Source organism: Macaca mulatta, chromosome 13 (genome assembly GCF_049350105.2).
Source record: "Macaca mulatta isolate MMU2019108-1 chromosome 13, T2T-MMU8v2.0, whole genome shotgun sequence".
NCBI classification, from domain to species: domain Eukaryota; kingdom Metazoa; phylum Chordata; class Mammalia; order Primates; family Cercopithecidae; genus Macaca; species Macaca mulatta.
Genome location: NC_133418.1, coordinates 107,263,958 through 107,289,594, shown reverse-complemented (window position 1 = coordinate 107,289,594; position 25,637 = coordinate 107,263,958). Strand labels below are relative to the sequence as shown.

Below are 25,637 nucleotides of genomic sequence, written 5' to 3'. Positions count from 1 at the left end.
CAGATTCAAATTTACTGAACCTACCATGCTCACATCCACATGTTCATTTGCAAAAGCTCCTAAAACTCCATGAAAGAAAACACTGCGGGGTGTGATAATAAGCTCATTTTCACTATTGCCATTATTTAAGCAAAAACAGCTGAAAAGACTGGCATCCTTGGTCTTAGTACATCTTAAATTTTTAGAATAAGAAATGCCAAAACTCACTCAAAAGACTACACAGAATATTTAGCAGTATAGTCAAGTATTTTGTTAGCTTTTAAAGTTTTTAATAGTTTAAGATTTACAGGCACACTGGCTCACACCTGTAATCCCAGCACTTTGGGAGGCCAAAGCGGGTGATCACTTGAGGCCAGGATTTCGAGATCAGCCCGGCCAAACAGGTGAAACCCCGTCTCTACTAAAAATACAAAAATTAGCCAGACATGGTGTCACATGCCTGTAACCCCAGCTCCTTGGGAGGCTAAGGCACAAAAATCACTTAAACCTGAGGGGTGGAGGTTGCAGTGAGCCGAGATTGCGCCACTGCACTCTATCCTGGAAGACAGAGCCTTGCTCTGTCTTAAAAAAAAAAAAAAAAAAAAAAAAAAAAAGATTTACAAGTTATTATGTATGTAGGAGCAACTGTTACCCTGTATTTCCTTAAAGATTAAGAATTAAAAGCCAAAAAGTAAAAACAAAGATTTAAAAAAATTATACCCCCATCTTACTTAACAATTTCCTAATCTAGGAAATTGAATTACTTTAAACAGATGGCTTTAAGAAAAAAAAAAAAACAAAAAAAAAACTCAGACTCCATTATGTGAGCAAGAATATTGTTTACAATATGCCTAAAGGCACTCTTTTTAAATGGGTTTATATTACCTTGGTGCCACTTACTTTGTATTTGTCTCCTTCATTTTTAGACTGTAAGAACTGCTTGCTCATTTCTTGTGTTAAAACAGAAACTGGATTATCCACCTCAAACAAACAAAAAGTCATTTTTGAATATTTTACTTTAATGCTTTAAAGATAGGTAAAAACCGAAACATACATTACAAGTGACCTATGGTGCCATCAGGAAGGCCAAGCAATAGCCAAAGGTTATAACATTAGGATAAAAATATTAAAAAAAAAAAATTAGAAATGTATAATGCAGGAAAAATAATTTAAAATTTCATTATACCAACATACATGGTATAGTTAAAATTCAATATTCTACCAGTACATGAGGGCACAAGCACAAGAACCCTGTGAAAAAGTGTTTTCATTAAAAAGTTTTTCACTTCTTACCTGCTGAATAGAATATCACCCTCATGCCAATGGTTAATCATGGGCTAGCAGAATGGGAAGAGTCCTAGCATGGTAAGGAGTCAGCCACCTTGGGTTCTTGTTTGAGTTCTGTTGCTAACTTCCTATGTAGCCTTGGACAAGTCAGTTACTCCAGTTAAACACAGTCCAACTCAGTTATTTCTAATCAGAATCATGATAACAAGTATTGTTTATTTTTTTATAGAAGTTCTTCATATTATTCCTTCATGAGGATATTGTAAAACAAATGAAAATAATGAAGTCTTTCTATCTTTTGGAAACTAGTCATTGCTTGAATGAAACTACCTTTGGCTAACGTGACGGTTATTACTGAGTGTCAACTTGATTGGATTGAAGGATGCAAAGTATTGATTCTGGGTGTGTCCCCAAGGGTATTGCCAAAGGAGATTAACATTTGAGTCACTGGCCAAGAAAGGCAGACCCATCCTTAATCTGGGTGGGCACCATCTAATCAGCTGCCAGGGCGGTTGGAATACAAAGCAGGTGGAAAAACTTGAAAAGACTAGACTGGCCTAGCCTCCCAACCTACATCTTTCCCTAAAACTGGATGCTTCCTGCTCTCAAACATTGGACTCCAAGTTCTTCAGTTTTGGGACGTGGACTGGCTTTCCTTGCTCCTCAGCTCGCAGACAGCCTATTGTGGGACCTTGTGATCATGTGAGTTAATACTTAAAACCATATATATCTCCTATTCATTCTGTCCCTGTAGAGAACCCTAATACACCTAACAAGTTAAGATATCAAAATAAATTGGAAAAGTATAGAAAAAATACAACTTTTTTCAAAAAGATTCAGGGTCATTACTCAATTACTAACAAATAAGTTTACATGTTAAATGTTAGTCAATTACTAACAAATCAGTTTACATGTTAAAAATAATCTTAAGGTTATCGTATAAATGAAAAACTTTAAACCCTTCATGTTTACTGTCTATGAAATAAATATTGTGTAATTTGTTGGTATACCAATGGTTAAAACATTTCTCTTAAGTAAAATGTTGGGCCTCTCTTCTAAGATAATAAAAAAGTTATGTAGTTATAAACAAAACTTTACACGTGACATGTTTCTTATTATACAGACCTGACTCCATCTGCCACATATTTTTTCACAAAGCACCCCAGCTCATCATTTCATACTGCATCTGACCACTTAATAGACCTAATGCAGTAGTAGCTCTAATAACATCTTAACGTCAACTTTCAATTAAAAGCTTCACCAAAGTTTATATTCATTTCTCTACACCTTTTTCACTGTTTTTGAAATGGAGTTCCTACTTCTTATACTACTCTTGGGATTATTTAAGAATCTTGGCCAGGCACAGTGGTTCATAACTATAATCTCAGCACTTTGGGAGGCTGAGGCAGGTAGATTGCTTGAGCCCAGGAGTTCAAGACCAGCCTAGGCAACACGGTGAAACCCCGTCTCTACAAAAAGTACAAAAATTAGCCAGGTGTAGTGGTACCCGCCTGTAGTACCAGCTCTCAGGAGGCTGAGGTGGAGGATCACTTGAGCCTGAGAGGTGGAGGTTGCAGGGAGTCGTGATCATGCTACTGCATTCCAGCCTGGGCAACAGAGTGAGACTCTGTCCCAAGGCTCATGCCAGCACTTTGGGAGGCCAGAGCCAAGGTGTGAGGATTGCTTGAGGCCAGGAGTTCAAGACTAGCCTGGGCAACATGGCAAAACCCAGTCTCTAAAATCAAACCAAAAAAAAGCATGTTGTAGCTCTGTCAGAACCCTGAAAAAAGCAAAAAGCAAAAACAGGTAAACTTCAGCAAGAGGATAAGAAACGGAGGCACAGAAGACAAATATGATCAGGTACTGAAAGACATTAAATACCCTCTTCCCTCCTGGTTATTCTAGACCAACACTGTCTAAGAAAAATATAATGCAAGTCACCCACAATTTTTTTTTTTTTTTTTTTTTTTTTGAGACAGGGTCTCACTCTGTCACCCAGGCTGGAGTGCAGTGGCGTGATCTCGGCTCACTGCAACCTCCGCCTCCTGGGTTCAAACAATTCTACCATGTCAGCCTCCCAAGTAGCTGGGACTAAAGGCATGTGCCACCATGCCTGCCTAATTTTTGTGTTTTTTGGTAGAGAGAGTGTTTCACCATGTTGACCAGCCTGGTCTCGAACTCCCGACCTCAGGTGATCCACCGGTCTCAGCCTCCCAAAGTGTGGGGATAACAGACGTGAGCCACTGCACCCAGCCCACACATACAATTTTAAATGTTCTAGTAGCCACATTAAAAATATAGAGAAATAGGTGAAATTTAATAACATATTTTTAATCCAATATAACCAAAATATTATCATTGTAACATGTAATCAATATAAAAAACTAAGTTATTCCTTTATATTAAGTTTTCAAAATCTGGTGTGTATTTCACATTACTGCATATCTCAATTTGAGCTACCCACTCTTCAAGTGCTCCACATCTACCTGTGGCATGGCTCTAGATCTTCTGCATTTTAATCAATGAAACTGAATCTTTTGTTACTCATTAAGTAAACCATGGAAGAAAAAGGACCAGGAATCTTTAAATATTTCAACAGAGAATAACATGTTTTACATTCCCCAAGGAAGTGAGAGCTTAGAGAAATACGCTTTTTTTCAATTTTCCTCATAATGAAAACTTTCTAATAAATGCAGCTGTCCACAGAAGAAGGAAGCAGCCTTGGACAGAGGTGATTTCCCCATTATCCTTTCAAGAACCTGCGCAGGAAAACCTGGTGGAGATTCTACACAGGGTAAATACACAGTATTTATACAGTATACCGAATGCCCTTCAGATTCTCCCAACACCTATGATTCCATAAACTCTAACTCTTGGTTTTCCTGATTCTAATAAATTGTCCTGCATTCTAGTCTGAAATTCATTTGCTGTACCTGCTTTTCTCTAGATTTTAAGAATTATTTTTCCTAAACTTGTACTGTCTGATATGCAGCAGGCCCATTTGCCATGTGTGGCTTATTTTACTTAAAAAAATACAATTAAAACTTCAATTTCTTAGTCACAATTTCAAGTAGTCAAGAACCACATGTGGCTAATGGTTACCCCACTGAACAGCATAAATACAGGACATTTCCACCATCACAGAAAGTTCTGTACCCTCTGTTCTAAACCAAAGTGGAAAAGAGACCCAGACTCCTAATTGTTCTTTTTCTTTGATCGCAAATCTTGGAGTTCTTAATTCTGTAACGAGGCAGTATTGCACAATGGATAGAGCAGTAGAATGAAACAGGGATGCCTGGATCCCAAATCCAGGTTCTACCAGTAACCATGTCTAGACAGCCTTAAATATAAATTTATTTTTGGTAGCTCCCAGTTTCTCATCTACAAAACAAACAGCCTGGATTAGGTGTCTTCTAAAGGTAATTCTAGTGTAAATGTTTACAGAACTACATGTACCCTATTATCACTTAATTCAGCCAAAGTATCTTAGCAGAAAGGACTCAAGCCTTGTCCCCTACAAGTGTGATCAGTAGCTCCGAAATACAGAAATGCTTTATCTTTCTAGAATAAATTTTCTTTAAGAATTTAGTAACTTTAGAAGCTAAACACTCATCCAGGAAAAAAAGAGAAGAGTTTAGCAACTGAGTTTAGGGAACAATGATGCTATTTTGACTAGGACAGCAAAAAGCAAAGAAACCTGACATCCTTATTAAGATAAATTTTAGCCTAGAGTAGTATAGACTAAATGTTCTTGACTGCTCTATCAAATTAAAGGTGTTATATTATGTATTGACAATCCTGTGTTGAATTAATAAATTTTTTTTTTTTTTTTGAGATGGAGTTTCACTCTTGTTGCCCAGGCTGGAGTGCAGTGGCACAATCTTGGCTCATTGCAATCTCCACCTCCTGGGTTCAAATGATTCTCCCGCCTCAGCCTCCCTAGCAGCTGGGATTACAGGTGCCTGCCACCACGCCCAGCTAATTTTTTTTTTTTCTGTATTTTTATTAGAGAAGGGGTTTCAGCATGTTGGCCAGGCTGGTCTTGAACTCCTGACCTCAGGTGATCCACCTACCTCAGTCTCCCAAAGTGTGGGATTACACGTGTGAGCCATTGCACCCAGCCAAATTAGTAAATTTTAAACAACTTCACCGATAATAGTTACACATATGCTTCCTGTGGTCAACTTACTCATATGAGGCCATTTAAATTTTTTTCTACACAAGTGAAATCACACTAAAAAATGACAAGCTGTATGCATTAATCTGAAACACAAATTCACCAATTACCTGGATGTTAAAATGATCAAGAATTGCAATCAGCTCTTCTTTCTTAGTGGAAACCACGGAGCCTAGTTATGAGAAACATATGAAATAACCAAACTGTTTCTAGGGCATAACACAGAAAAAATGTATAGTTACTTACAAAATATAAATATTAATTAGCTTTCATTGCATCATCAAGAAAGGTACCATTGAATATGTATAAACATGAATGAACACGGCACAAGTACAGAGGAAGAAAAAGTACCCACATGCAATAATGGTGCTTATCTTGTTCCCATAACTAAACATATTTTGCTCCTCATCCATCGCTCTTCAAAAACTAAATGCTCACCTCTTCTTTTATGTCATTTTGCACTTTTGCTAACCATTTATAAAAACCCTGGTGTGACAGGAAGTCTGTAGGTGAAAACAAAATGGCACAACCTGTTTCAAATAATCCCCAGTTCTGCTAATCATGCTTTTGGTGCCATAATATCCTGGGGTAAAACAATCATGTGTAATACACACACACTTACAACCAATCATGTTACAAGGAAGACAGTTCAATCAATACCAACAGTCATCTAATTCTTTCTAATTGAGTATTTCCTAATATTTTACAAGAAATGAAAAGAGAATCAAAACAAACCTGTTGCACTTTTAAGTTTATAAGATCGACTTCCATCTATGCTGATGTGTTGCTGTATAAGTATAGAGTTACCATACACACTGGCTTTAAAGGCATCATCTCCCCTGTTCCTCAATGTTATTGAGATATCTGCAGAGCTGAAACAATGAGGTTAAGCTAAATTACATGAAGATACAGTGTAATTACAATACTAGGTTGCCACAATTTTCAAAATTTTCAAAACCACCAAATAATTTGGCCAATTCATTTGCAAATTAGCTTTACATCAATAGCTGACACTGATTGTTCACTACAGCATAACGTTAACGATACTGTGCCTAACAAAAAAATAAAGTTGAGAATAAGTGATGCTTCATAAAAAATAATTCACTGACTATTCTATCCATATAGCACATTTGACAAAAACCATTAAGTTTCAGTTGTTTCAAGACATGTAGATAAGTTATACATTTTCCTGTAAAAATCACGTAATCAACATTATACTGCCTGACTACTATAAGTTATATAAAGCATCATGCTTGACAGTAGGCCTTTAAAGAATGATGAAGTAAAAATTATGGTAAAGTAGTAACATTTTCAGAGGATTAGAATTAAGAAAGGTAATTTTAATTTTTCAAGTACTTGGCAATAAAACATAAAACCATTTGATATCAAGAAATGTAACTAGGCTGGGCAGAGTGGCTCATACCTGTAATCCCATCACTCTGGGAGGCCAAGGTGGGTGGATCACTTGAGGTCAGGAGTTTGAGACCAGCCTAGCTAACATGACAAAACCCTATCTCTACAAAAAATACAAAAATTAGCCAGGCACGGTAGTGCATGCCTGTATTCCCAGCTACTCGGAAGTCTGATGCAGGAGAATCGCTTGAGCCTGGGAGGCAGAAGTTGCAGTGAGCTGAGATCGTACCATTGCACTCCAGCCTGGGCGACAGAGAGACTCCATCTCAAAAAAAAGAAACTAAAGCCCAAAATTTCTTTACTGGCATTAAAAATAATGAGTATAAATCTGCCTAACCAATAGGCTCTGTTATAGTTTTTAAAGTTTTAAAGATGTTTTAGGGACTTACAGCCATGCATATTTTAAGATCTATAGGGGTAAAAAAAAAAAAAAAAGAGTATTTGTGTACTACAACTGGTGTTAAAATAAGACTTGGAAGAAAAACAAAGATGCTGATAAAGGACATTAATAAAGATATAATTTCCTTAGACATAAAAGCAGATATTTTACCTGGTACATATGAGCATCTGTCAAAATGCTGAAGTCCTTTAATATAAAAGTGTTTTAATTGGTAATTAAATGAAACCTTTAATAGAACAAACTTGTTTTTGTGAATTTGTAATCATACTCAAAAACTGTTCCCATTTGTGGGAAATGCATGGAAGAAATATTCCAGATGAGCTTCATTGTGAACTACTGCTAAGACAGTAGACACACTGAAGTGTTTGTTCTGTTGCTCACCCATCCTTTTCTGTACAAGTGCCCTAGCAGAAAGGGCTTAGCAACGATATAATTTTCCATCCTATCCTCTCGGGATTGAGCTAAATATAGACATTTTTACCAGCTGAGCAATCAGATTTTCTTCCTTAAAAAAATCAAACTAAGAAAATCTGGTTAAAAAAATTTCAAAAGTCTGTAGTTTAGTTGATATTGTACCAATGTTAACTGCATAGCTTTGATAAATGCATCTTAGTTACGTAAGATATCTACATTAAGGAAAACTGGGTGAAGGATATACAGAAAATTGTACCATCTTTGCAACATTTCTGTAAATCTACAATTATTTCAAAACAAAAAGGTTTTAAAAAATTCAAATTAAGAAATGATCAAGTCAAGAGATGGTGAATCCTGGGAGCCACAAAGTTATGGAGCCTCTGGATCTAGAGAAACCAATTTGGGGCATTATACTCTGATAAGAAAATAGAAAAGTCTGAATAGAACAGATAAGCTCTTCGGAAACTACCTAGGCAGACTAATAAAAAGACATACATACTCACAGATACTGGCAGTGAACCAGAGGCACAGAAAACATAAGATCACTTTCTTACACACATACACCCACAGACTAGGACAGTAAGACTTATAAATGCCTGTATATGGGAAGACACGCAGTAACAAAGATTAGCAAAAGAATAAGAAAGTACACATACTTGAGACAGCGATAGAGAAAAACACACTCACTTACCTGTACACTTTTCGTAAGGAGAGACAGGAAAGAGCAGAGCATAGTGCACACACACAGAAGCACAGCCAATTAAGTTAGGATTGTGAGGGTGGTGCAGAGAGGAGAGATGCAGAACAAACCAAAGGGAGAGAGAGGGAGACAGAGGCCCAGAGACAAGACACACAGAGACAGCCAGAGATGCAATTACTCGGTTCTTACAGGGTCTCAGTCTGGTCCCTCAAGAGACCCTGCAGTATTTCCTCTCTGCAGTTTCATGGATATATATCTTTGCATCTTTATGGTAAATATCCTTTCCTAGAGCTACCTTGAATAAATTGGTGTGGTTTTTCTATAAAAACAAAATTACCCAATTAAGACAGATACGCTTCAGAAAAATTACAATTAATGGGATTATTTAAAAGCTCCCTAAGTTGATTCTAATGAACAGTTAAGGTTGAGAACCACTAAAGTATGAGGGGAAGGCTGGCTGGCCTCTGATAATGTAGCTAACAAATATTTTATTTCATTAGCTAGTATGATTACCTGCATTAAGTTACTGTACCTCATGAAAACATTTCTTAAATGACTACATATATGTGCTCTCTGAATTATCAAACACCTCTCTTGATTACCAAACACCTACTTTATTATCTTCCTTCCTGGCTACTCCTTGTATTTGAGCTATCTTTAGTATAGTGAGAACTTCAGAGGCACTGATATCCTACTACTATATAAATTTTCTTTTCTTTTTCTTTTTTTTGAGACAGAGTCTTGCTCTGTCGCCCAGGCTGGAGTGCAGTGGCATGATCTCAGCTCACTGCAATCTCCGCCTCCCAGGTTCAAGTGATTCTCCTGCCTCAGCCTCCCAAATAGCTGAGATTACAGGCACCCACCACCATGTCCAGCTAATTTTTCTATTTTTAGTAGAGACAGGGTTTTGCCATGTTGGCCAGGCTGGTCTTGAACTCCTGACCTCAAGTGATCTGCCCACCTCGGCCTCGAAAGTGCCAGGATTACAAGCATGAGCCACCGCGCCTGGCCTGCTATACGAATCTAATAAATACAAGAGAGCAAAATTCTTCTAAAAAGTAACACTTATAAAAAAGCCTCATAATTACTGCTAAACAAACAAAAAAAACCACTTCTGCTGGAAGACAGAGACAACGAAGCTGGGCACTAGCTCTGCAGTCTTCCCCTTTACACTGATATGGTCTGTGCTGATGCTTAATTTCGGTCAAACAGCCATAGAGCCCAATGCCTGTAAATACAGGAGAGCCTTAACTGAAAAGAGAGACTATCTATGAGATTTTTTTCAGAATGACAACACAAACAAGCAGTACCACAGTAAGAATTTAGCTTCTTTCTCAACTCAGGAAGAATCTATCTACGTGGAAGTAACTGGCAGCTGTGCACATGGATGAGAACAAGGAAAAAGAAAAGTCATACAAAAAGATGATAAAACTGCTCCTTCTCTGCGTCACCAGCTCATCTGTAACAAGTTCTGTCTCCTTGACTAAATAAATCAGGAACATAAAACAGGAGAATGAGTTTTTGTCCCTCTATAACCCTTGTGCCACAGTTGATGTCAAAAATTAGACTACTGCAAAGACCCCAAGGCTACCAGGGTTGGTATTATGAAGGCCAAGGGAGGGAACGGTAAACTGTATATGTTTAAAGAGAATCTAGGCCGGGCGCGGTGGCTCAAGCCTGTAATCCCAGCACTTTGGGAGGCCGAGACGGGCGGATCACGAGGTCAGGAGATCGAGACCATCCTGGCTAACACAGTGAAACCCCGTCTCTATTAAGAAATACAAAAAAACTAGCCGGGCGAGGCGGCGGGCGCCTGTAGTCCCAGCTACTCGGGAGGCTGAGGCCGGAGAATGGCGTGAACCCGGGAGGCGGAGCTTGCAGTGAGCTGAGATCCGGCCACTGCACTCCAGCCTGGGTGACAGAGCAAGACTCCGTCTCAAAAAAAAAAAAGAGAATCTAAATAGCAAAGGGCATGAGGCCTTGGGTCACTGAGAAAGGTTTTCATGTGAAGAGATACATTAGGAGGATTCATTCAGTCCCTGTGTCACTGCAAAGGCTTGGTGGATAATTAGAAGGATGAGTCCCAGGCAATGTCTCAAGGTGCAGTTCTCTGGCTTCTCCTAACAGTATTACGGCAAGCATCTCCAAGGAGAGTTGAAATATCCCAAGAAAGGAGGCCCAGAGCACAGGTGTCACAAATGGTGAGTGTAATGTTAGAGATGGGGGAAGGGAGGGACAGACTCCTTAGAAGAACTACCTCAAACTTGTGCTGGACTACACTGACAACCATCTTCAGGTAAAGTGAGACTCCTGTATAGACTTTAGATGTGCAATAGAGTAAGAACAGAACTAAAAACCTCAACGAGCTGATTCTGCAAAAAAGTGATGACAGAATCAGAGACTATAAAACCAAGGGAAATTTTATAAATACTAAATGTTTTCAATGAGGGAGGGGATAGATAAGAACAATACAGATATGGAAAAACTCTGCTTTTAGTTACTTTTTTAGACAGAAGACTGAGCTAAGGTTAGAGTTTTTAGCTGTCACTAACTGTGCTTTAAAATATATTTCCCCCAATTTTGTACTGGAAAAGCAAAAATAAAATATATACATTACTATTTCACTCTACAGGCAGCCATGTCCTTAAAAGTCAGTGATTTGTTTAAGCTAGTCTTTTTTTATTAAATAGTGTTCAGAGGACAGGTCTCAGAGAGAAGTTTCTACCCTGGTCTAAGCACTTTTCAAATAGAAAAAAAAAAAAAGTATTTAACTGAGAAAACATTTAACAGTGCATAAAAAATTATTTATTCCTAAAGACTGTATCTGAAAATTCAATGTGCTATTTGGCCAACTAGACTGGGTGATTGTTTGGACAGCTAAGAAATGGATAGTTAAGTATTATGAACTGTGGCTGGGTGTGGTGGCTCACAACTGTAATTCCAACACTTTGGGAGGCTGAAGCAGGTAGATCACTTGAGCCCACGGGTTTGAGACCAGCCTGGCCAACATCACAAGACCCCTTCTCTACTAAAAAAAAAAAAAAAATTAGCCAGGCATGGTGGCATGGCTGTAGTCTCAGCTACTTGGGAGGGCGAGGCATGAGAATCACTTGAACCCAGGAGGTGGAGGTTGTAGTGAGCCAAGACTGCGCTACTGCACTGCAGCCTGGGAGACAGAGTGAGACTCTCTCTCAAAAAAAAAAGAATTTCTCATGGATTCTAACGACTAGTAAATAATAATAATTATAAAAAATTTTTTTTAATATAATGAACTGAACTAAGAGTTGATACTACTAACTTAAAGGTGTCAAAATAACTAATTTTTTGTTACAAACGTCATTTTGGTTTGTGGTGAAAGGAAGACTTTGCTGGACTGGGGCCCCATGAAGTGGAGACAGAAACTATGCTGGAGAATTGTTATCAAATAGTTTTTTTCCCAGGGCCATAGACCATGGGAAATAATCTTCTGTGTATCTTTTCTCTTTTTTTTTTTTTTAGTCAATTTGGAATCTTGGCTTAAGGTTAAGATTCCTAAGGCTTCTGAGGAATACATAAGAAATCTGCAGGTCTAATTCACATCCTATCCTTGTTCTATTTTTTAGTAATAAAATAGAAGAGAAATGGATATAACACTGAGCAGAAGGAAAAGTCTACTGAATGAGAAAAAAGATATTAGTGTTAATTATGAAAGTTTCAAAAGTTCTCAGCACTGGGCATGAGAAGGAGGAATGGGAATAGCCTCATGCTAGAAGATGTATGACAGTATTTGGGGCACTTTGTTGTTATGAAAAACAAAGATCCCTTCAGAGGTATCTGGGGCAGTACAGAAAAGAATGAAGAGATAAGCCTGAAGACAGAACAGCTAGTGGGCAAAAAGCAGTGAGTCCATGATGATGCAAACTGGACAATTCATATATAGCTATGTGATGGCAACTTATGACAAAAAGAAATATAAATGTAAAGCCAAAAACAGTAGTGATATAACTATTTACTAAGGGTCTGAGATAGACCACAAACAGATCTGTCACTGTGGTCCTCAAATTAAACTCACTGGCAGCCCACTTGGGTAAAGGGTATAAAATCAGTCAAAAGGTAGAATTCTTATTTTGGGACTTCTTAGAGAGCTAAAGACAGTTTTGTGCAGGGACACTTTGGCTGGTCACTGATTTTGCTCTCCCTACTATCGTATCAATGTGGACTCACCGATGCTGGGTTTGGGTCAAGAGTCAGGAATTAGCAAGGTTTATAAACACTTGTTAAACAGGATACATAGATTTATCACAGCCATTTCTTTCAGCAAGTAACAGAAGCAAGATGGCCAGGCACATGGCAGTAAGTTACACAAGCTCTCTGTCTTGAGAGGATAACAGGCAACAGTGCGCCATGCCGGCAACAAGAGGTAAAAGAAAGGAATGAAAAAATAGGACACCTCTGCTCCTATTCTGGGAAGGCACTTCATTTCCAGTCATGTCTATGTGAACTGGGAATCTAAAGTAACTGTTTTCTTACCAAAGAATTGAAAATAGATGGTAGAAAGCGAACACTTACTTCTGTCCATCCTTCACAAAACCTTTTAAAGAGGATCCTCTATTAGTAGCAACTGCTCTTCCACCAAGACCAACTATGAGAGCTGTGAGTACTGCACTCTTCCCACCTAAAGAAACAGATGTTGAAGAAATCACATTCATTAAAAGAAAAAGGAAAAAGCTGACTCCTACCATGTCATGCAAAAAGATTTATGAATGAGACTCACTTTAAAATAAAATGTTAAAATTCAACTATAATTTTCTTCCCATGCAAAGCAACAACTTAAAAAAAAAGTTATATATGTAATGAAAAATTGAGCTGCCGCTATTAGCAAAAAAATAGTACATTTCAGGAATCAAATTTTTGCCACTAAAAGGAAAATGGTAAAAATTGTTTTGACACCTTTCCAACCTAAAACTTTCATTGTACCACCTTGGCCTATCAACCTAATAAATGAATGTATCCCTCTATTTACACGTATATTATTAATCCATCTAATTTTTATGACATTTTATTGGCACACTCATTGCTCACTGAAACCTCAAACTCCTGGGCTCAAGTTATCCTCCTGCCTCAGCCTCCTCAGTAGCTGGGATTACAGGCACACATCACTACGCCCAGCTAATTTTTTTTTTTGTAGAGACACACTGTTGGTATGTTGCCCAGGGTGGTCTCAAACTCCTGGTTCTCAAGCAATCCTCCTGCCTTAGCCTCTCAAAGTGCTGTGATTATAGATGTGAGCCACTGGGCCCAGCCAGAAACTACTGTTAACATCCCTCAAAAGTAAGCTCCATGTGGACAGGAATGTTGTCTCTTTCATTCAATACTGTATCCCTAATATTAGCACATAGTAAGTACTTGCATTATTTGTTGAATGAATGAACTTAAGTAGAAAAAAATCAGCAAAGTCATATACATGTTTTTATACAATATTTTAACAATTGTTATTTGTAACTTGAATATTATTCATTTTCCAGCTCTTTGAGAACTGTACTTCTTCATACCCTCACGGATCTAAAATATTACAAGCTGAGGGCTAGGTGTGGTGGCTCACACCTGTAATCCCAGCGTTTTCAGAGGCTGAGGCGGGAGGCTCACCTGAGACCAGAGAGATCAGCCTGAGCAACAGAGTAACACCTGGTCACTACAAAAAATAAAATTAGGCAGGCAGGCTGGGCACAGTGGTTCACGCCTGTAATCACAGCACTTCGGGAGGCCAAGGCAAGTGGATCACTTGAGGTCAGGGGTTCGAGACCAGTCTGACCAACATGGTGAAACCCCGTTCCTACTAAAAATACAAAAATTAGTTGGGCGTGGTGGTGCTCACTTGTAATCCCAGCTACTTGGGAAGCTAAGGTGGGAGGATTACTTGAACCCAGGAGCTGGAGGCTGCAGTGAGCCAAGGCAGCACCACTGAATTCCAGCCTGGGCAAAGCAAGACTCTGTCTCAAAAAAAATAAATAAATAAATTAGGGAGGCATAGTGGCATGTGCCTGTGGTCGTAGCTACTTTCAAAGCTGAGGGGAGAGGACAGCTTGAGCCCAGGAGTTCAAGGCTGCAGTGAGCTATGATCACATCATGCAGTCCAGCGTGGGTGACAGAGAGAGAGAGATCCTGTCTCTTTAAATACACACACACACACACACACACACACACACACACACACACACAGAATATGGTAACAATTTTTTGAACTCCATTCAACCAATCCAATCAACTTTTATTAGCCTATTATCTTCCTCAAAGTAATACAAAGTAACTAACACACACCACTGATTAACCTAATTTAGTTCCTGGAATGCCTTTAAAGTTCCTCTTCTAACTCCCTTTTCTTCATTACCAAATGCACTGCCTCCACTGTTTGCATTATTTCCTCTTCTATTAGTTTTTATTAATAAAAACCATTGTTTTGAAAGTTAAAAGACCTAACTTCAGAACCCACCAGTATTTATTTCTTGTCCCATGTGACCCCTCTAAAATAGGGATCCCCTTGTCCACCCATTTCTCCTAGAGACATTTTCTTCTTGACTGAATGATAAAGTAAGAAAAACAGAACCACAAAAGGGACAGCAGAGCTACACATAACCTAGCTTCCTATTCTAGACTCTGGTAAGCCTCCTCTCCCTGTGTACCTTCTCAGTCCAGGAGTTAACACCACATTCTTGGCAGACCTACCACAGAACTGCCTGGAAACTTTCTGCCTCCTGTATTTTTCCCCTTCTAATCCATTGTCCACAATGTGGTCAGCCTGTTTCATGAATTGTGGCCATGTCACTCCTTTACTCAAAAACTTTAATTGTGGCCGGGCACAGTGGCTCACACCTGCTAATCCCAGCACTCTGCGAAGCCAAGGCGGGCGGATCACTTGAGGTCAGGAGTTTGAGATCTGCCTGGCCAACATGGTGAAAAGCTGTCTCTACTAAAAATACAAAAATTAGCCAGGCGTGAAGGCACGCTAATCCCAGCTACTCACAAGGCTGAGACAGGAGAATCACTTGAACCTGAGAGGCAGAGGTTGCCCTGAGCCAAGATGGCACCACTGCACTCCAACCTGGGCGACAGAGGGAGACTCTGTCTCAAAAACAAAAAGAAAAAAAAAAAAAACCCAAACCACAAAGCAACAACAAACAAAACTCTAATTGGTTCACCACCATCTTCAAAATAAAACTCCAAACTCTTTATTATGACATTCAACATCCTCAACAATACTGCCTAGAACATGACTCTCCACAGTCAGCTTCTGCTTCTCTCCACCGTCCACCATACAATAAATCATATAAGGTTATTCACCAGTTCCTATACACATCTACCTCTACTCCTCCAAACCTTAGCTGATGAGCAATCTTTGTCTGGAACATCTCAGCCTCTTCTTGCCAATGAGACCTACAGAATCGATAATTTTCATTCAAGAACTGGCACAAAAACCACCTCCTCTTAAAGCTTTTATTGGCCACCTGGTAAGAATTTGTTACTTTTATGTTTGGATTGCCAAGTCACTTCATTTGTGCTCTATTACAATGTTTAGTAAGGTAAGACACAAGGCTGCCTCAATTGCAATAAGGATCGCTTGTCTACCCTTCTGTGGTATAGATTCCAAGATAAATACATTAAAAACATAAGCAGGAAATGTTTATCCCTATTGCTTAAGTAACAAACCTAGAGTTAACTCAATATTTTCTTTAAGTGTACACTGGCAGCAAATACCAAGAATATTCATAACCACAAGTTATACATCTATAGACAAAACACTTATTAGCACTAATAGTCACCTATTTCAAAAAGTTAATGTACTCTAATCTCAAAGTACTACTCAAAGTCAAACGAGGAGGGAAAAAACACTTACTTCCATTGTTGCCAACAACAAAGTTGACATTAGAACCAAACTTAAAGGGTCCAAGCATTGAATGACACATGAAGTTTTTTAGGTGAATACTCTCAATTATTCCAACTTCTGCTGCAGTCTATGAATAAAAAACAAAAGGAGAAAATAGTCAATCTAATTCACTCATTATAACCATTCAAGCATTGTTGGCATCAGAAAGACTAGCAACATCATCAATGAAAAAATTTACAGAAAGTGACTAATGGTAACTTCAATGAATGAGATGAAATTAAATGGGAACCTTCTATGAGTCAGTACTCATTCCAAAATCTTTAAAGGATTTAAAAGTGTATCACCAGATTTCTTAATACTGGCAATAACATTTTGGGTCTGATAATTTTCTGTTAGTGGGGAGGTCTGTCTTCTGCACTGTAGAATGTTTAGTGGCATCCCCAGCCTCTATCCACTAGATGCCACCAACACATACCTGTCCCTAAGTTGTGACAACCAAAAATATATCCAGACATTGCTAAATGTCTCTGGCAGACACAAAAGGGAGAGAGAAGAATCCCCTTTGTTGAGAACTGCTATCCCAATTGGCAAAGCAAAACTTCCTATATACTTTATTTAGAATACCTCTGAAAGATGACTATCCAGCCATGCATTCAACACTGAATTCACTATCTGACATATACTATTTCAATTCAAAGAGCGGAGTACATGTTCTTAAAAAGTAAAGCCTGCTCTTCTTGTGACTTTGTCACTTATTATCGCAGCTGTGTGACTTCTGGCAATGTTATAAAGAATATACAGTTTCCGAGTCCGTAAAACAGGAATAATATTTCCTATACTGTAAATATCATATCAGCATTAAGTTACATAAGGTTTACAAATGGTTTAACCAAGAGTTTGGCAAATGGTAGTCACCTGCACTTTGTAGTTATCTAAGTACCAGAACAAATCAGCCTTATTTTATCAGGCCTTCTAATTTTTTTGAAGACCATTTTCAAGTCTCCAGGTATTTTAAAGATTTCTTTAAAACTCCCTGGCTCTCCTCTTCTGGACATACATCTTATTAAACAGTAGAAAACATTTACATCCTTGTATGAGTAGAATACTGGAAATCATGGTTGAAGAATTTTTGAAATATTTTTATTTTTAAATAATAACAGATTCACGTGCAATCCTTAAGAAATGAGATCCTGTGTACCCTTTACTCAGTTTCCTCCCATTGTAACTTCACAACCTTGTAACTTCCTCCCATTGTAACTTACAACTTGGTTGTAACAATATCACAACCAAGTTACTGACACTGACATAGTCAAAATACAGAATATTTCCATCATCATCAGGATCCCGCATGCTGCCCTTTTATAGTCACATCCACATCCCACCTTAACCCCTGACCCACTAATCTGTTCATTTCTATTAACTTTGCCCGTTCTAAAATGTTAAATAAATAGAAACAGACAAAATGTAGCCTCTTGGGACTGGCTTTTTTCACTCAGCCAAATTCTCTGTTGTTGCCTATATCGGTAGTTCACTCCTTTTTATTCTTAAGCTATATTTTATGGTATGGATGTACCAAGGTGTATTTACTAGTTCCTTTGCCTTTTCACCTAAATTTTAGAATAAAATATACACCTACAAAGTATCTTGCTGAGGTTTTAATAGAACTGCATTTAAACTTACATATCATTTTGGGGGAGAATTGACATAATTTCTATATTGAGTTGTCTAATCCATGAGTAAGTATGTGTCTCCATTTATTCGGGTGTTCTTTGATTCCCTTCATCAGCACTGTATAATTTTCACCATATTAGACCTGTACATATTTTGTTAGCTTTAGACGTATTTCATTTTTTAATACTTAATTTTTTAAGAGTAGTTTTAGATTCACAGCAAAATTGAGAGGAAGATACAGAAATATCCTATATACCCCCTACCCCCACACATGCATAGTCTCGCTCATTATCAACATCCACCATCAGCATGGTACATGTGTTACAGCCGATGAACCCACACTAACACATCATTATCAACCCAAGTCCACCGTCTGTACTAGGGTTCACTCTTGATATTACTGTACATTCTATAGATTTGAACAAATTTATAACGACATGTTTCCACCATTTTAGTATTGTACAGAGTTATTTTTACTGCACTAAAACTCCAGTGCTCCACCTACTCATCCCTACCTTTCCTCAACCGCTAGCAACCAACCACTGATTTTTAACTCTCTCCATAGTTATGCCTTTTTCAGAAAGTCATATAGTCGGAATCATACAGTATGTAGCCTTTTCTGATTGGCTTCTGTCACTTAGTAATATGCATTTAAGGTTCCTCTATGTCTTTTCATGGCTTAATAGCTTAATACTAATGGTCCATTGTCTGGATATACCAGAGTTTATTTATCCATTTGTCTACTGAAGAACATTTTGGTTGCTTCGGAGTTTTGGCAATTACAAATAAAGCTGCTATAAACATGAAAGCACAGGTTTTCGTGTGGATGTAAGTTTTCAACTCCTTTGGGTAAATACTGAGGAGTTCAATTGCTGTACTGTATGGTAAGAGGACGTTTGGTTTTGTAAGAAACTGCCAAACTGTGTTCCAAAGTGGCTGGACATTCTCACCAACAACGAATGAGAGTTCCTGTTGCTCCACATTCTTGTCAGCATTTGGTGCTCTCAGTAGTTTGAACTGTTGCCATTTTATCTTTATCGGGTGTGTTGGTATCCCAATATTGTTTTAATGTGCATTGCCCCAAAGTGGTTCATTTTTTTTGAGTGATTAAAAATAGTATTTTGAATTTTAATGTCCAAGTGCTCAATGCCAGTATATAAAAGTAAAGCATTTTAAAAATACCTTATCCTATAACTTTGCTGAATATATTTATTCATTTTAAGAGTTTTCTGTAGATTCCTTGAGATTTTTTATGTAGAAAATGAACAAATGGATTATCTACATAATCTGCAAACAGACACTTTTTGTGTGTTTTTTTCCTTTCCAAACTCTATACCTTCTGTTTCCTTTTCTTGATTTGTTTGCACTGCTAGATTTCCCAGCACTATGTGTTCAATAAGTGATAAAAGCAAACAACTTTGTCTTCTTCCTGATCTTCGGGGAAAAGTATCCAATGTTTTACCATTAAGTATAACGTTAGCTGTCAGTTTTTTTGTGGGTGCTCTTTAACATATTGCGGAAGTTCCAGTCTATTCTTACTTTTTTCTGAGAGTTTTAGTCATGAACAGGTGTTGAATTTTATCAAACATTTTTGCTGCACTGAGTGATATAATCATGTGATTTTTCTTCTTTAGCCTGTAACATGGTGAATCACAAGGACTGATTTTTGGATACTGAATCAGGTTTGTATACCTAAAATAATCCCATTAATCATGACATATAATTCTTTTACATATAGTTGGCTCTTCCTATCTGCAAATTCTGCAGATGTGAATACACAGGGCAGATTATAAAGGACTTCAGCAGCAGTGGATTTTGGTCTGAAGCAGAGTCCTGGGAACCAATCCTGCTTGAATACCAAGGAACAACTACATTGCTGAAGTCTCCTCGTAAATATTTTGTTCAGTATTTCTGCAACCATATCTGTTAGGTATACTGGTTTTACAGTTTGTTTTTTTGGGGGTCCCACTTTGTCTGGTTTTGGTATCAAGATGATACATTGAAAAGTGTTCTCTCCTCTTATGTTTTCTGGAAAAGACTGTGTAGATTCATGTTGATTCTTCTTTAAATGTCTGGTACAATTCTACAGTGAAACGAACTGGGTCTGTAGATTTCATTTTCAGGAGTTTAAAATTATGAATTAAATCTCCTTAGTAGTTATAGGGCTATTCAAATGATCTACTTCATACTGGGTGAGTTGCAGTAATTTTTCCTTTTTGAGGATTGGTCCACTTCATCTAAGTTGTGAAATTTATGTGTGTAGACTTGCTAACTGCATTTCCTTCGGATGTCTGCAGGGTCTGTGGATAGCCCCTATTTTATTCCTGATATTGGTAATTTGTGTCTTTTCTCTTCTGGCATTTGTTGGTATTACTAAAAGTTTGTCAATTTTATTCACTTTTCTATACATTCAGTCCTTTGATCATTTTCTCTATTAATTTTTCTAATAATTAACATAACCTTCAAAATTAGCCAGAACAGATTTTACCTCAACTTTTAAAAAAAATATATTACTTTTTCTTGATTTTAAGTTATCATAGAATGTGATATTACGAATGTGACAAGAAAAACATATTATAAAGCGTAATTTTATAATTTTTCACTTACCAAAGTAGAAGTACCTTTACATTCGTCTTCGTCACCATCTTTATCAAAATCCTCCAATTCTTCTTGTCTTGGCCTTTTGGCATTTTTAGGAGAGGAAAAATTTTCTTCCTTTCTTTTGGCCATCAGGTCTGAACAAATATTTATAGCAACAATGAAGTAAATCAACTTCCATAAATATTAAACTTAAAATAAATCTAACAAAGTTAATTAAACTTTAAGTACTATGTCCGTCTATTTTTACCTTAAAAATTAAAGTAAATTAGTCTTGCATGTTGCACTGAGGAAGAGAGACATGAGTCAAAAAATGCTAGACAAGGCAAGGAAACAGATTTTCTCTTAGAGCCTCTAAAACAGAACATAGCCCTACGGACATTTGGATTTTAGCCCAGTGAGACCTGTGTTGGACTTCTAATCCACAGAAGCATAAGATAGTAAATTTCTGTTGCTTTAACATCTGCATATTCTATACTAGTTGATTTTACTTCAGACGTATTCATAGCCAAGATTTTATCAGTAAAAGATTTTCTGAAATTGTGGTTTCTAGTTTTCTAAATCTATTCATAGAGATGGCATGGTGATTCCTGAAATTAATCCAAAGCAATCCCCAGTTTTTACAAGCTATAAAGTAATCAGATAAAACTTTTAATTTTTAAATTGTTTTCCCAAAGAATCATATTTTGAAGCACATTGCCTAGCACCAGTGGTTTCCTTTAACTCTTCCCTAAAAAAAAGTCCAGGTTGATTGTCTATTTTTTGCCAATCATCTACAAAATTTAAACCTAGAAAATTAACATCTTTAAGTTACACATGATTTTGCTGAATATATGCATACTGAACCTCCAGTCAAAGCTGATAGTTTGTGATTAAAATTAAACTTTATGACCTCTTTGATTGCTGCTTTCATTTTTTTCTTTAGAATACATTTAAGACCTAAAATGATTAAGTATCTAATTGTTTGCTAAATGGAGAGAAAAATCTCTAACATAATCAAAAATTTCTAAGATATAAGAATATAAACAACAGTTCTAGGCTCAATGTACTTAAATCCCCCAAATATTAGACCATAGCAACCCTCTCTGTACCATGTATATAACTGGCTCCCCTACCCATGCAAGCAAAATCCAAGGGGGTAGCCTGGACTTCCACTCTAGCGAGGCTACAAGGTGGCATCTCAACACCCTAACGGGGGTAGAGTCAAAGAAGGCTAAGTAGACAAGTAGGGAGCCATGGTAATGGTGTCAGTGGGGGGCACCTAGAAAGCCTAGATTTCCACCCACACAGGAAGTAGCAGGGTGTTACTTACTCCTTCTCCTAGTTGGCTAGTGTCATAACGCAAAGTCAGGACTTTTGCCATTGCCCAGAGGCGAGAAGGCCACTCCCACTGCAGTATCACTGGAGACCACATGGGAAATTGAAACTGCAACCCCAGCCTAGCAGTCACTGTGGCTAAGGAAATAGCTCTGATTTAAGTTCTAGATCTGAGTCTCTGTGTCCACAGTCCAGTATGGATGGAAGCAGTTCTCAAAGGTTATAATCTCTTTTACAAAGGACCTCAAAGAGCTTTTGCTTATGTCTACCAATATTTATTATATTAGAACTTAAAACTAAACAACTTTTCTCTCTCTTTTTTTTTTTTTTGAGATGGAGTCTCAGTCTGTCTCCCAGGCTGGAGTGCAGTGGCACGATTGCAGCTCAATGCAACCTCCGCCTCCTGGGTTTAAGTGATTCTCCTGCCTCAGCCTCCCACGTAGCTGGGATTAAGGTGAGCGCCACCACACCCAGCTAATTTTTTATTTTTAGTAGACACGGGGTTTTGCCATGTTCGCCAGGCTGATATCAAACTTCTGACCTCAAGTGATCTGCCCACCTCGGCCTCCCAAAGTGCTGGGATTGCAGGTGCGAGTCATCACGGCTGGCCAAAACTAAGCAACTTTTAAAACAAGGGACACACAGTATATATTCCACTAGTCAGAGCAATGACATCTCACAAGTCATGTAACCTCTGGAAAACTCCACTGTATACTCGTAAGTGAATGAGAGTGAAAAGGGCAAATAACATCTTACTATTATCATTAAAAGTTTTGGCCTTGTAGATCCCTTGCAAGAGTCTCATGGATTCCTGGACCACATTTTGCAAAGTGCAGCTACAGGGGGATATTAAAAGCAAGTCCATGATACAGTGTCATAAATTATAAGGCACAGCTAGCAAGCAATAAAGTTAGAGCAGTACGGAAGAAACAGACCACAAAAGGACTTGTAGACTCCTCATATTTAAAGTGTGGTCCAAGGACCGGCAAGCAAGATCTACATCTCCTGGGAAGATATCCAATTATCGGATATCCAGAATCTCAGGCCCCACCCTAGAGCAAGTGAATCAGAATCTTCACTTTAACAAGACTTAAGGTGATTCACAAGCCCATTAGAGCTGAATTGTTATGTAAACCATAGAAAATAACTGGGACTTTATCCTATCCTGAAGGCAATGAAGAACTTTATATATTATGAAGTCAAATATCATTTAAAGGGTATATCACTTACCATCCAAAGGATATTTAACCTAAACAAATGTCTTCTAAGACAACATTACCATTACAATTACATCTATGTAATATTCAGCTTCATTTTTACAATTTAATATTTTGAAACTTATAAAAATCAAAAATTCAAAATCAAACATATTTTTCAAAATAATAAGAATCAACATAGATCAGTTTCAGTTTATTATTAATTTAAATTCCCTGAGATACTACCAGGTCATTATTTTTCCAACACTTTCTTCTCTGCTAACCACCCTCTATTCCCTTCTCAGTTACTGAGCAGTAATTTATTTATTACAGAGGAGCAAAGAGAAAGCATTACTTTTTGGTGTCTCCAACATTTAATGTCCTTTTAGAAACTGTTTTTATTAATGCCTAACATTATGCAGTTAGCAGGCACTCAGACATTAGCTAACAGATAATGCACTAGGGAAAATGTGATATGCTTCTCACAAGGAACATGAGATTCTATACAGAAGACAGTACACCCAAACACTACATGATGACGATGTTTTTTATTTGCTGAGCATGACCTGGGATTTGCAGTTTGCTATTAGGTTGCCAGGGTAACTTGCATCTAACAGACACTGAAGGATCCTACCTTTTAAAAGAGGACTCACTTTGTAATTTAATGATGATGGATTTTCAAACACATATTTGAATGTCTAGAGCATCAGATACAGATTAAAACAGTAAAATTGTTTCCAAAAGGCTAAAGAGACATATTTACAGATGCAAAGACAAATATTTTAATTTTGCTGGAATAAAAAAAGGAGAAAAAAGGCTCCTCTGGGATTTTCAATTTATCTATAAAGTTCGTCATAGTTTTTAATATTTCTTTACTTATTTATAATTAAAAAAAAAAACAGAATTAAAGAACACCTCATTTCTCCCTTACAAGAAGAAGCAGGGACAATGAAGACCATCAATAAAATAAGTTCAAGAAAAAAAATTAATGGCCGGGCGCAGTGGCTCACACCTGTAATCCCAATACTTTGGGAGGCTAAGGCAAACGGATCACGAGGTCAGGAGTTCGAGACCAGACTGGTCAATATGGTGAAATCCCGTCTCTACTCAAAATACAAAAATTAGGCCATGGCACGCGCCTGTAGTCCCAGCTATTTGGGAGGCTGAGGCAGAAGAATGGCTTGAACCCTGGGAGGCAGAGGTTGCAGTGAGCCAAGACTGCGCCACTGCACTCCAGCCTAGGCGACAGAGCAAGACTTCATCTCAAAAAAAAAAAAAAGAAAAGAAAAATTAATAACCAAGAGTTCATTATAGCATGTAGATGTATAGGAAATTTGATAGAGATCATGCATTTTAACAGAATTCTAAATTTTATTAAGTATGTAATAATTCATATTTCCCATTAATACTAAATTAGGAACTAAGAGTAGTGACACACGTAACAAAACTAGAATTTAATAAAAAACAGTGTTATCATTTTTTTAAAAAGGCAAATTACTACTACTTCTGAATCTGCCCTGGATTGTGTTTACCACATCCTCAATTCTACTCTGCCTACCACAACAGACATTTATTCTACAGTAAACAACTTCATTTTGAATGTGCTTAATTAAGTACACTGCTTGGAATATATCATGAAATTACATGAGATTAACTGGATAATAAATAGTATAAATACTTATGTGAAAAAATTTGTTAAGTCCATCCATCTAAAATGTTAGGATCAGCAAAATTGGGAAGTATAAAGCACAGCATTTCAGTTAATAAAATCTGAACACTGAGATTTCTGTACTGAAAACATCCTGTGGCTCAATATAGAAGACAGATGAAACAGAACGTAAGAATAGCAGCAGAAGAGATGAGATGCTAAACAAAAGCAGTGGTAATATCAGGGACAAAGGGAAGAGATAAAACAAGAAATTTAAAAGACTGAATAAGCAGAATTGGTGAGTACAAATGAGTGAGTAGAATTAACATTTGTTGAATAACCACAAACTTAGCTTTTGAGAAGAACACTTCCTATATTCTTTGATCCCCAACATCTTTATGAGATAAATATTGCCCTTATTTTTACAAAAGGAGAGACTGAGTCACAAGTAAACGACTTGAATTTGTAGCTACAACTTAGTTCTAACATACAAAGGCTTCTATAGCTCTAACATAGCAGGGCTCAGATCCAAATCCAGGTTTGTCAAAACCCAGTTAAACCTCTTTAACGCCCAGGTTCCTACTGGCATAAACTGAAATTTGACAGTTAATTACTCACAGACAGTGAAATTGGCTATTAATCTGTCCTTCATCTTGTCTATCCTTCATTAAACTTAAAAAAAGACTATTATTGGCTGGGCGCGGTGACTCACGCCTGTAATCTCAGTACTTTGGGAGGCCGAGGCAGGCAGATCACCTGAGGTCAGGAGTTCAAGACCAGCCAGGCCAACATGGTGAAACCCCATCTCTACTAAAAACACACAAAAAAATTAGCTGGGCTTGGTGGTGCACGCCTGTAATCCCAGCTACTCAGGAGATTGAGGCAGGAGAATCACTTGAACCGGGGAGGCAGAGGTTGCAGTGAGCCGAAATCATGTCACTGCCCTCCAGCTTGGGCGACAAGAGTGAACAGCTGT

At 37.7% G+C, this 25,637-nt stretch overlaps 1 protein-coding gene across 7 annotated transcripts in view; it reads right to left on the bottom strand.

Annotated features, from left to right (window-relative positions):
- The window catches only part of SMC6 (structural maintenance of chromosomes 6), an 88,298-nt gene that overhangs the window by 59,900 nt on the left and 2,761 nt on the right, over positions 1–25,637 (bottom strand). For 4 of the 7 annotated variants that reach the window (XR_001438932.3, XR_013402502.1, XM_015111754.3 and 1 more), the window contains exons 2-7: positions 20,510–20,637; positions 16,241–16,358; positions 12,919–13,024; positions 6,179–6,315; positions 5,554–5,615; positions 880–960 (exon numbers count right to left, since the gene is read on the bottom strand). Coding sequence is in view for 4 of the 7 variants with exons in the window: in XM_015111754.3 (XP_014967240.1) it covers positions 880–960; positions 5,554–5,615; positions 6,179–6,315; positions 12,919–13,024; positions 16,241–16,358; positions 20,510–20,632 (627 nt within the window). In the remaining 3 variants the exon portion in view is untranslated. Of the gene's footprint in view, positions 1–879; positions 961–5,553; positions 5,616–6,178; positions 6,316–12,918; positions 13,025–16,240; positions 16,359–20,509; positions 20,638–20,750; positions 20,787–25,637 lie in introns of all 7 variants that reach the window. The other 3 variants (XR_013402503.1, XM_015111757.3, XM_077958716.1) reach the window with 2 other exon arrangements.